This window comes from Grammomys surdaster, unplaced genomic scaffold, assembly GCF_004785775.1.
Source record: "Grammomys surdaster isolate TR1022 unplaced genomic scaffold, NIH_TR_1.0 126398, whole genome shotgun sequence".
Taxonomy (NCBI): Eukaryota; Metazoa; Chordata; class Mammalia; order Rodentia; family Muridae; genus Grammomys; species Grammomys surdaster.
Window position 1 is genome coordinate 3,505,900 of NW_021621192.1, and position 13,037 is coordinate 3,518,936.

At 39.0% G+C, this 13,037-nt stretch overlaps 1 protein-coding gene across 16 annotated transcripts in view; it reads right to left on the minus strand.

The window, feature by feature from the left end:
• Positions 1 to 13,037, minus strand: part of Abi3bp (ABI family member 3 binding protein) — a 204,500-nt gene that overhangs the window by 1,569 nt on the left and 189,894 nt on the right. For all 16 annotated transcript variants that reach the window (XM_028760248.1, XM_028760247.1, XM_028760246.1 and 13 more), the window contains 5 exons: positions 11,122 to 11,230; positions 3,093 to 3,172; positions 2,382 to 2,411; positions 1,707 to 1,868; positions 624 to 746 (listed from right to left, as the gene is read on the minus strand). In XM_028760248.1, coding sequence (XP_028616081.1) covers positions 624 to 746; positions 1,707 to 1,868; positions 2,382 to 2,411; positions 3,093 to 3,172; positions 11,122 to 11,230 — 504 coding nt within the window. The remainder of the gene's footprint in view (positions 1 to 623; positions 747 to 1,706; positions 1,869 to 2,381; positions 2,412 to 3,092; positions 3,173 to 11,121; positions 11,231 to 13,037) is intronic.

A 13,037-nucleotide genomic window follows, 5' to 3' on the forward strand; every position in this document is an offset into this window, starting at 1 on the left:
AGTGGATCTGATATTTATCCAGTAATACAATGGCCTTAGTACTTGAGTCTTGACATTTTTCTTAGCAAGCCAGTACTATATATCGAAGTAGTTTCAGTAGTCCATTATATCGAAGTATCTTGTAAGACATCTTTTAAAAGGCTTGGGATTTTTGTGTCCGTGAACAAACTGAAAACCTCCTCGAATAATGAGAAGTATTTAAAAGAATCTCCTGGGTTCTCTTCAGTTATCTGGACAATTTACTCCATTTTGCTCTGCTTAGGCAAGGATTTCATTTCCAATAATCATTACACAGCCTGCTGTTAATATGTACTTAGAAAGTTACTGAGTATATTTGTTTCTCAGATTTATTTTGATTGCTTTATATAGATTAAAAATTTTCTCTTGTCAGTTTTAACAGAGCAGAAAGGATGATTAGGTGTGTTGCATATGACTTCAGCCACAAGGGACAGCTGTGAGTGGGACAAAACTTTTGTCTTTCTCAAAATACATTTATATATCTAATTTCTCTAGAGCTGAGCTCGAGTTTCTTTCCCTAGGGATAAAGTAGTAGTTCTGTAGCCTTATCTGTCTTTCTTTGCTAATTTGCAATGCCCTCTACATAGCATAATCAGAAAGCATACCTTCTTTGGTGGGTAACTGGTCAGAGGTGAGTTGCTGTCCTGTGCGACCATCTAAAAATGAATCCACAAACTGGCAGTGATCTTCTCCATGGCCCCTCTGATCTCCTATGTTGTAAAACTTGCCTGAAAACCCAGAAATGAAACAATGTTCTTTTCTTTAGTTTATGAAATTCCATAATTATTTCAAAGGCTAGTCTTGGCCTTGCTTTCCCTTTACTCCCAGAGGTCGAAGCCACTAGCATCTCCTGAACTACAGACGTTCTATAGCTGATGTCCTTATGTCCCTGCTGCACTCTTACCTCCTGATGTTTTCCTTCCCCTTCCAGATCATAGTGATTTTTATAAAACATGTAAATAATGCTCTTATTCTCTCAATAATTCTATCCAGTAAGCTCCCAGAATACAACTTCTCCTTTATAAAATCTCAGCCAAACCTAGTAGGACTGACCAGTATGTCTTGCTTCAATGCCTTTGCATTTTCTCTTTCCTCTACTTCCCCAGAGATTCTTTGTCCCTAGACTTCTCTGTAGTTGATTACTTCTCAAAATTTTATTCTAAAATATACCTTTGTAGACTCTGTAGAACTGTTCTACGAAAGGAGCTTCCGTTTCCGTAGAGCCATTCTGTCTAACCCTAGTAAAAATTGTCTTCAAAGCCCCTGAGTGACATTCATGAGTAATTTACATATTTTCTCTGTCTATGTTGGGACCAGTCTTTCCATATGTATATAGAAGAAAGCATTATAAATGAGTATTTCAAGGGATTTGGACCCTTTTGACATCATAAGGATGTCACGTTCCTGATTAGTAGTTGCATTTTAATGCTTGGGTGGTCATGACAGTACTGAGCTTTGCTGTGCACCTGTGCGTTCAAGTTGATCCTAGTATTACTGTTTCATGTTGCATTTTCATTATCTACCTCTAAATTGCAGATCTTTAAGTCCTTGTTTCCCTACTGTAACTATTTCTGTAACATCTTTTTTTTGAAGGGAACTTGTGTAAGTAGTGAGTCTGAAACTACAGAGAAAGGCTAGGGTACAGAATGCTGTGAACTATACCTTGAAAGCAAAGGTTTGGAACATACCTGTAAGGGAATCACTCAAATAAATCTTGTATCTGAGAGAGTTACATAGCTGCACTCCAACAAATTTTTTATACCACGTCCTTTTAACATATTGTTTGCCTTTACATTCTGAGTAAGAGTCTGAATTAAAGGGTCTTTCAGTCCAGATGGCATCTCTTCCTGCTGCATGAAGAAAGCACATGGTTTGGGTTAGTATTTAGTTAGTGTTTAGTATTTAGTTCTCTGAAGAACTAAAAGCTTTACAACAAAAGCAGCCTGTGGGGTTCATTGCCAACTTGCTGATACCTTTTGTCTTTAATACTGTAAATTCTGGAGGCTGAGAGTATTTGAAAGGGTTTAGCAAACCCCAATATTTGTATCTGTCAGTAGTGAAGTAAATCTGAGAACACTATCATAGATATTGGGCTAGTCTCTGCAGTGCTGGGTGTGTAGGCACTTTCAGGACTACTTTTTGCCCTAGTATAAAACTTAATGTGACCAAATTAAAGAGAAATTTTGAGTGAAATAGTATAAGAGTGAAAGCAAATTTTAGCACCTCCACTCTATCGGTTCTAGATGCTAATGAGTTTAAGAGTGACACCTCTTCTCTCTCTCTAGATAGGAAGATGTTTGCTCAAGTTCTCCTGTGCTTACCTAATTTAGAAGTGTATGTGTGCCCATTAGACTGGTACTTACCAGAAATTGGTTCACTCACTCTTGGGTCAGCTAAAGAGAAATAAACAGAAAAGAGCGAGTTAGGTGCAGTTCTAATACTACAGTGATGTGAAGAATTGGGGTGCTTATGCTTAGGTCTTGTTTGCAAAATGATACAATCTTGCTAAAGACTGACTCTGAAAGTTTTGTTTTGTTTGGAAATGGTTATTGAGCATTCTTGAGGTACCCATGTGCATTTTTTACACATAATTTGAGATTAGAGCCATAAGTTGCTGTTCTAACTTTTAATTACAGAAGCTTTCTTATTTAGTTTTGTACAAAAACTACTCATTGTAAAGTCACCAAGATATGATGTACTTTAGTTAGTTTAAATTTTTTTTCTGTATATACAGATGTATTTCATTAAGAAATTGAAGCTTGGAATGTGCAGATAGTTTCACAGAAGTCATGAATTCCCTTTTCTGATGTATTTGATGGACATTACTCTGGTCATACAAGGAAGCATTCATGCACAACATTTTTTAGTATAGATTACAGTTTTTCATTTTAATTTCTTTCCTGACATAAAACTCAATGAAGAAAAGCAGTGGTTCTGTAAGTACTTTCCTCTATTAGCCTTTTCTCATGGACTTTCAGAATTCAGGACACGGTAGGCTCCAAATAAGCCCCTATGCAATACACTCCTCCTTATACGCTTACATCCTTGTTGGGGATTACTGCTCATGGGATTACCTGATTCAGTGCTGAATGCCACCGTGTTACTGGCGGGGCCCTCACCAAGTGGATTTTTGGGTTTCACCTGGAATTCATAGCTGTATAAGGAGAAATAAACATAATAGTAATATATTATTGAGGGGCATAAGGAACAACATTCTCTTACTATACTAACTCCTGTCTCTTTTTGAAATGACAGTTTCGTGTTTTACTTTTAAAACATCTTGCCTAATATTTCAGATGAGAAAAATATAAAGTTGGCTGTCTTAAGACAACAAATAGGTAAAAGTAACCAGGCAGGTTTACAATGGGTAAATAGGAAAGATTTGTGCTGACCCACACTAATTCTAGCAACAAAGAACCTCCCTTTGCTTCAACTCACGTGGAAAGCTTTCTTGTTCCCTGTCATTCCCGCCCTGATCCAGCATAACTGCACTTATGTTCTTCATTGTGGTGTCTGAATCACAGCAGAGGGTGTCAGTAGGCAGAGTTTCTCTAAGTGCAGGTTATTGTCCCACCTCTGCTACTGAAAATCAAGACTAGGTAGCAATGAGTGAGTTATCAGGATGAGTTCAGTGACTACTGTTTTTGAGAGTTACTAACTAGTTCCAAGAATGGCTACACATGAGACTGTTTCTTTGCAAGGTTGGATGTGTCTCCTGGAACTCAGGTCTGGTCAGGTCTGATACAGATCAGAGGAAGCCACAGGGTCTAGAAAATGGGCCCGCTAGTACCCTCAGCATGAGCACAAAGCTGAGACTTTGTTCTCCTCCAACTCACTAAGCCAGGCTCATAGTTTTTAAAAAGAGTCAGTCATTAAATTATGCAGTAATTGACAGATCTTATTCACAAGATATATAACTTGTAAATCCTATTGAGAAACCCACAGCAGGAAAGCAGTATACCATTTGCCTGAAACGGAATTCTTCAGCAGAATACTTAACAGCAAAGTATAAGAAGCCTGAGTCAGCTAATAGTGTTTTGTGATCTATGCAAGGTTTTTGAAAGATAATTCTTAACTTTGAGAAGTTTGCAACAGAGAAAAATGCACACCACACAAGGTAGGTATTTTATAAGCAAGTGAGAAGCAGAAGGATGACTGTTCTCAGTTTGTTACAGATGGTGCTAAAGAAAAAAAGCAGGGTTGGGTGGGGGAAATCCTTGGAGTTTCTTAACTACTTGTAGATCACTGCTGGAGTCTAGTATGACAGATTCCAGTGTTCAAAATGATAGGAACCACTTTCTACTATGTATCATTCTGCATATATAAAATACAGCACACAAGCCCCATAAGGTATTCTAAAGTTTCATCCAAGCACAGTGACGCTCATAACTATTATAATACTTTCTTCACTTTTCCAAACTTGAAATATTTATGAAATAGGAATTAAAATTTACCTTTTAATTCTTAAAATTTACTTTTTAGTTCTTAAAAGCGTTTTGAAAGCTAAAGAACTGATGTAAGATTCTGTGCCAATTGCCATAAGAAAGCTCTGGGCTGGGAGGATGATTCCGTGAGCAAAGTGAGTACTGTGGAAGTGTGAGAAAGAGTCCCCGGGACCCATATCAAGCAGGGTAGTTGTAATCCCAAATCCAGTGCTCCTGAAGCTTAATGGGGAGTGAGGACAGCGATCTCCAGAAACTCACAGGCCAGCTTGCATGGCCATGTAGCAGGAAACAAAAGTAGAAAGCAAGGCCCCAGACTCAAGCCTGGCCTCTGCTCTCCACCATGCTCCACGGCATGCTCCCATGCACCTGCGCTTGCATACAAATGATATACACGGCCATATGAAAAACACTGTTCTGAAAACACACACCGGTTACCTAACTCACATAGATGGGATGTTTCCTAAGGCTTGTGGCCCCAAACAGTCCCAATAATGACATAAAACCTCAAATCTGGTGAGCTGGTTATGGGAGGTAGTGGAGCAGGAATTCACTGGCACAAGCTGTTTGATTCAAGTAGGAATGTATGTCATATCCAATCCAGGCCACTGCCAGCCAACCCATGCCTTGGCCAAGGCTGACCAATGACTCTTCTCTGTCATTTCATTTAGCTACTTACACTCGGGCTCCACTTCCAGCATGGCCACGAGTCTCCACAACTTACTTTTCTGAAGTTTTTCCAGTATGATGCAAGTTTGGAAAAATAATTTTAAAGTGTTTAACAACATGAGGACATTTTTTGGCTGACTAAGCCCTGTATAAACAAAAATTTGTGCTGGCAAAATCTTTTCCAGAAAGCACATTTTGTCACATGAATGACACCATAGGCCTCTAAGAGGAAAATCTCAAAAAATAACTGAATATAATTATAGGGTGCTACCTAACAAAATTATTTAGGGAAACTAAATAAACATTTAGAAGATAAAGTTGACAGGACTAAAACTAAAAGTTAAAGTTACAAACTAAGAAAATTGGAATATTGTTGAGCACTCAGCTGGTAGAAACTATCAACTAGGAACATCAGTCCTAGAAATTGTGTGAGAAATTTCCCAGACCGTAATGGTGGAAGTTTTCAGATTAAAGAGACCTACTCTGTGCCCAGCAAGATGAGAAAAGGAAAGAAAGAATTAACACAAATTTCATTATACCAAGGCAGAATGACAAGCCCCAAAACTGTGGGAGTAAAATAATGGGCCCTTTTGGAGGGACCCAGAATCAGAATGGTGTTTTAACTGCAGAGCATGACTGGGAAAGAGTTAAAAGACTTTAGAAGATCTTTATTTCATCATCGTTTCACTTAAAATCTATTCAGCAAAAATAGAATCAATGGAAAACAAACTTAGAGAAAGATACGCAGATTTGTACCATTTCTCAACTATTTTGTTCTTAAGCCACAAAGTGAGGGGTGATAGCAAGATTTTGATACATTCAAGAGCTTAGAAAACTAATATCCTAAAGGAAAAGGTTAGTGGAGGGCAAGAAACCAGTAGTTTTGATGACAATCATAAAACTAGGCATATAAATTAAAATTTTATCAATTTCTGTAACAAAGTGAAAAAAATGGTTCCAGAAAGTATGATCTGCAGTTTCTGAGCTAATCTGTCAAAGGCAGAATGTCCACCTCCAGAAGCTACCCTCTGCAGTGTGACGTGGAGTAAAGCCTGGGGCTCTGGTGGAGTAGACATCTCCTTCACTCCTGCTACCCCTCACCCCCACTTTCACTATAACCTTCAGTTTTGTTATAAACTTAGAGCCAAGTTACAACTTTCACTCCTTAATGTACATTTTAGTTACATGACTCCCTACTGTTTAAAAAAGCAAAGTTAACAAAATTCTCAAACCTTAAGAAAACTGTTTTTTGTAAAACTACTCTTTATACCTTAAGAAAACTGTTTTTTGTAAAACACTCAGCAGCTCTCTGTTGGTTTGGGCTGTATGACTATTAGCTCATTTTACTCCTGCTGAGATTTTGAAGTGCTGGAGATCTGTTTAGGTGAGTTTTCTGTCACAGGAAGAGACTCAGAAGAAGTGGAATAAGAATAAGGGTTACTCAAAGGGCAGTAAGGAGATAGTTTATGACCTCATCACAAGCTGCAGCATTTCGGGGAACCTAGCAATATGTGGTGTCATTCATTGTGCAACAACAGGAATACAGGTAAAGAGCTGAGTGGAGGAGACACAGGGTGTCTTACATGACTGTTACTACCTAAAGTCTACTTAACACAACATACTCCTCAGTTTTTAGGCACAGAACCATGGTGGTGAGCACAGGTGCATGCACACAAACACACAGACACACAAAAGCCACAATTTTTAGAGCTAAAAACTTGCATAGTGTTGCATACCTGTAATTCCATCATTAAAAATGAGGTAGTGTCCCAAATTTGAGGCCAGCCTGGGCAACATACCAACCCATCTCAAAAAGAAGGGAAGAGGAAGTGAAAGGATGGAGGTGGAGGAGAATAAAAGTGACAGGGAAAACAGACTCAAGTCATGGAGGACTGTGACCTTGCTCCCCATTATGCCTCAGTTTCTTTAACAAGGAAGGGATTACTTGTCCGTTGCCCACACCTACAATTAAACTGAATAAAATGCCTGATGCATTGGCATCTTATTTTACTCTCTACCAAAGCCAAATGCAAAGTAAATGCAGAATTTGCAGGCAGAGACCTGAATTTCACATAATTCCTGTGTTCTGGGCATAATGGCTATTCCACACATCTATTTATTTGCGTGAGCCAGATTTACAGTTTATAAGAAGTCACTGTCTGTGTTGTGGCTAACCATCAGTGCCAGTGTTTTATCAATTCAACATAAACGAGAGTCCCAAACAATCATTGCTGCCACTTCAGCAGGTTTTAGTCTTAGAGACAAACTGTTCCCCAGAATGGTCCTCAGCCCACAGATGTCAATAAAAGTACTTGAACAGATGAAGTGAATTTGATTTATCTTAATTACCAGAGTACATTTTCCATAGGAAATTGTTGGACCATGTAATTCTGGCACACAATGGATTCAGTTTTTCAGCAGAGTAAGGTGAGAAGTAGGCTTTTTGGAACAGACTGCGCCTTTTCAGCCTGAGTGATCATGTGTATCCATTCTGCATTGTTCATCAGGAAAAGCTCATCCCATCAATATGTTACTGAACAATGAGTTACCAGTTCATCTAAAGGCAGACTCAGAATCAAAGACAAGCTATAGACTGAGACCATTCATTAGGGACTGATCTGGGTCTGAGTTCATTCTCACTGACTGCATAATGCTGGCTATCTCAGGATTATGTGCCAGACTCCAAAGGGATCTAAGCCACATGCCTGGCCCTATCAGTACAGGTGATCAGTTAAGGTGATAATATCATTTAAGATAGTATCACCTTCCCTACTTGTAGAAGTAAGTATAATTAGTGGTCTTACAGATACAGTGGCTTGCTTTCAGAAGAGACTCTATGTGTACTTTGAGTTCAACAAGAGCGATATGCTGCCTGGAAAAGAAAGGACTATTGTTCCTGGCCAATTTCAGGAAAGGAAATTTGATGGGGCGGGGGGAATTGGAAGTGCTAAGGAGTGGGCTGGAGAACTGATTGTGATGGTTAAATGAGAATGTTCCCTATATGTTCATATATTTAAATCCGCAGTCCCTAGTTGATGGAACTGTTTGGAAAGGATTAGGGAGTGTGACCTTGTTTGAGGAGATATGTCACTGGCACTGGGCTTTGAGGTTTCAAAAGACTCCTGGTATTCCCAGTTCTCCCTACCTTCTACTTGTGGAGAAAGACATCAGCTCTCATCCACTGCTGCAGCCACATGCCTGCTTGCTTGCTGCCATGCCCTTTGCCATGATGATCATGGATGCTAGTCCTCTGAAACTGAGCTCCCAGTAAACTTGTTCTATAAGTTCTATAAGTTGCCTTGGTCTGATCACAGCAATAAAGAAGTTACTAAGATGCTGAGACAACTTATATCAACATTCCCACAGTTCTTTTTTGTTTTAAAGGGAGTGAAATAGGTTCTCTCCAAAGGAAGAGAGAGCTTGTGTCTTCTTATCTCTAGACCTTTGCCCCACTTCAAGTGATGACTCACTGTCCCTGTGCACATTTGAGGCCACAGCACCTTGCAGCAGCAGGCTGTGGCTATGAGGTATCAGCCCAGAGATAGGAACATCTGACATCAAGTATGTCGTCTAATCAGCAAGACAGCTCCTGGTTGTCCTACTACTGCAAATAAAAATAAATGAGTTTCTGCATAATAGAGTGAAACATGGTAAGTAATTAAGAGCAAGTAGAACAGAGCTGGATGTGAAAGAGCAAGTATGTGGTATTACTTAGCTTCTGGAATAATGTGTGGCAATCTCGAATTTCTAGCCCAAAGCAGTCTATAAATATTTAATCTTCCCCTTTATCCTTTCTCTCTGGTTCATTCTTCAATGCCGACCTCTACTCCACCCATGGGATGTATACATATTAGCTGCTAGATAGTCCCAGTGTTTAGATTTCACATTCTAAAAATCAGTTGAAATAGTAGAAAAGTCACTAAAATACAGTATTTACATGTGTCTCCTTATAGTGTAACACAGTAAATCTTTCCAAAGTCACTTTTAGTTATTCTAATAAGAAACCCTGGGGGAAGTTCTAAATTACAATTGAGTTTGCTTCTGTCCGCTGACAAGTGCTATGCTATATTCTCGGTGCTATATTCTTGGTGACACTCCCCTACCACCATCACCATGTGGTGCTTTTCTAGTTGTCCTTCAAGCCCCAGCCCAACTCACGCCTCTTCTCTTTCCCAGGCTTTGTGTAGTGTTGTTCCTCTGTCACACCAGCACTTCCACAGACCACTTCAGACCTCTGGCCAGGCTGTGTAGAACACTTACTGATTAACCTTCCTGCTAGTCTTGAGCTCACGGGCAGACACCACATTGGTTCCCATTTGTAGCCCTAGCAAACAAAATTGGGCTTCAAATGTCCCTGGAAAAAGTGTTCCACATTTAGGTCATGAGCTAATAGGTGCACTGTGAGAAGCCATGAGGGCAGCTTCACTCAGAAAAGGAACACAGTGTACATTTACAGAACAGATGCTTTCCCATGGATATAGTGTTCAGTGCCACTCACTTTATTAAATAGGAAGAAAGCAGGCAACTCGTGAGAACGTGTTGCAAGCATAGACCTATGTACTAAAAAGGTCCAATGAAATCTTTGTCTATGCTTTCCTTGAAATCTATTATGGTTAAAAAAGGGGGGGGGGGATTCTTTCTCTCAGTCTTGCTAAGGAAACAGAATCAAGATCAACTGGGCTTTAACTGAAAAATATGCTTATTTTGGCTAACTTAAACCTTTCATGATTATTAAAAGTGAAAAATGTTCTGAGTTACATCTCAAAACAGAGCACCTTTAAGAAAATCATATTTGTGAAAGAAATATATTTTTCTACAGTAAAGGCCTAAAGATTATACATAGTTAACTTCAATTAACTACTTATTTATTTTCTTCTAAGATGATTGGAAGAATATCCCTGCTGCCAGAATCCAAACAGGCTCGTTCTCACATCACTGTCCGTACTCTCCACAGTGAGAAGATGAGAGGTGTAAGAAAGGAAGCTGAGGGAGCAAGGGCAATCTAGGAACTTCCCACAACTAATCAGGAAAGTCCAAGGGCCTTTCTCATTCAGTAATAAAATGGATTAATAAGATATTTTAGACTAAAAAAGAAATCATAAAACTATAATGAAATGTGAATAGCTTTGTGTTAACGTATAAACCATAGGATATGCAACTGATTACCGAAATTCTATTCTCCTCTTCAGTGTAGTCTCCAAAGCAAAGGGATGCTGTACCTGTGTGGTGGTTTGAATGAGAATGGCCCCCATAGGCTCACGTATTTGAATCTTTGGACCCTAATTCGTGGACTAGCTTGGAAAGAATTAGGAGCTGTGGCCTTATGGGGGAGATGTGTCACTGGGGGTGAAATTTGAGATTTCCCCCTGTGCTCTCTGTGCCTTTATCTTGCTATTAAGATATAAACTCTCTGCTCCTGCACCAGCATCATGCCTGCCTGCTGCCATGCTTCCTACCATGATGACCATGGACTCACTCTCTGAAATGGGAAACAACCCCCCAATTAAGTGCTTGTTTTTTTTTAATAAGTTGCTTTCGTCATGTTATTTCATCACAGCAATAGAACAGTAACTAATACAACCTGGGGCCAGTAGGTAGCTATTTTAAATAAAATCTTTATGTTTTTCAAGTAGTTTACATTCTTTGCTTTCCTCTTTCCAGCATCAGAGTCGAGACATCGAGTCTAATTTCTGTTGTGCATATTCCATTTATACCAATTCACAGGTTTTTCTAAATTTCATATTTAAAATCAATATTTACAACTAATGACCTATTTTTTTATGTAGCCATTTATTCTGTTAATTTATAAGGCCATCTTTTAGCCCTCCTACCTCTAATAATGAGAATATTTTGACAATGTGATATGAGGTATTCAGGATCACATTAAAGAAATCCAGAATTAAAATAAGACCCTCCTTTAAGGCATTATCCTTTCTCTGTGGCTGCAGTTTCTGCACTCTCAGAATTCATCTGGAATAGCACTGGGCCTTACCTTGTATCTGGTTTCAGATTTTCTACTGTAGAAAACGTTTGATTTGTAATTTGAATGGACTTGTTCTTCCCACTGAATGACCCATTTTCTCTGGATATGACTTCATATTCTGAAGATGGAAGAAAACAGTAGAGACTTGTGTTACATCTCAGTTGATTGAACTGTTCCTGAGGCTAATGGGATGCTAAAGACACTCTCATAGTAATGACAGATTGGCTGCAGTTCCAGAAACATGATCTTAAAAAATGTTTGTGTGTATATGCCTGCGTGTGTTTCGGTTGCAGGGGTGGGATGTCCATGTGAATGCAGGTCCCCGTGGAATCCAGGAGGGGGTGTTGGATCTCCTGGAGCTATAGTTACTGCCCAGCATGAGTGCTGGAAACCAAAGTCATGTGTGCTTCAAGAGAAGTGCTCTTGACAGCTGAGCCATCCTCTAGTCCCTTGACATCATGATATGATCTCATCTTTTAGTAATTTTCAGTCACCAGGTGGCAGAGTTCTCAAAGCATTTGGGGAATGGCATAGTAACCATTCGTGCTTTATCAGAGTAGAAGAAGGCTTGAAAACTAGTGAAGAATGATGGTCATTGCTTTGGATAGGTAACTTGTGGTTTGCCAGTTTATGGAAAGCACTGTATGAGGAACAGTACTTGAATGGAAGACATGTTTCTTGCTATCTTTTTGTTTGGAAGGAAGGACACGGAGTATGGTGTCCAGCTACAATCTGACCTTATAACTGTGTAAGCAGTAACTGTTTGGAGTTGTAAAATTGGATTTTGAAACTAATGCTTATTTTAACTGTGTTTCCTGGATAGTTTCCTTTGTATTAAAGAAAAGCCACCAACCTCAATGTTGATGTAAATTTCCCTTAATGGCAGGGCTCACTCATCAACAAGGAAAGACCTTCAGAATTAGAGAATCTGATAGACATGTTAACTTGTTTCCCTTCTTTTCACTTGGTATTAGCTGAGCAGCTAACTGGTAGGTAATCCATAGTTTTATAACAGTAAAATTAAAAATGACATCTATGGAGCACATAATTTGGAGAGATTATCTGATGTTTAATATAGATTAAGAGAACAATGCCTAACTGTGCAATTATAGCTAAAGAATTAAGTGCAATCCTTGGACATGAAAAATTTACTTTTGAAAGACTCTAAGAAGCTCATTAGCATCTAGTAAGAAAATAATTATGGAAACGGTTAGGTAAGTAAAGTTTAATCTACTCATGAATCATTACAATTAAAAATGTATACAGCTTAAATAATTGTTACCAGATTCAGGAAGGGAAATCATACAGTTTTAATTTTTTAAATCAGATATTATCCAAGTGGAGATGTACTAGATAATTAGGTATATCAGATTAAATAATTTCAACTTGAGAGCTCACATCTTTAGGGAAAACAAAATTTGGTTTGTCATTTGGTTTCAGGAAACGAGAACTTGTTATTCACAAAGTGTATAGTCAGAGTTTTGGATGTTTTAATATATGTGGATAATCTGAAAGTTGACTGGCTTTTAGAAACTGAGATAGCAGTATCTATTGGCTCAACCATAAAGGAATAAGCAGGACTAGGCAGATTCCTAGGAATACTGGTGGGGATGCACTCTTTCTCAGAACAGAGGCTGTCTTTCATAAGATAGGAAGCAGATGCAATATGACAATTCAGTACAGGTGATGTTTATACGGGAACTTGCTCAGATCACATGGTTTTGTAGGATAGATGATCACTTTTTCCCCCATTACCCATGGAAGAAAATATTTTCTGAAGATTCTTAGTCTCTTCACCCACACCTTGGCCCTCCATCATGCTCCTGTCTGCCCAAGACAGATGCTTACCCTACACTCCTATTCCCTGCACCAAGGGCCCAGCAACATTTGCTGAGGGACTCACGCTAACTAGGAATCATGTCCTT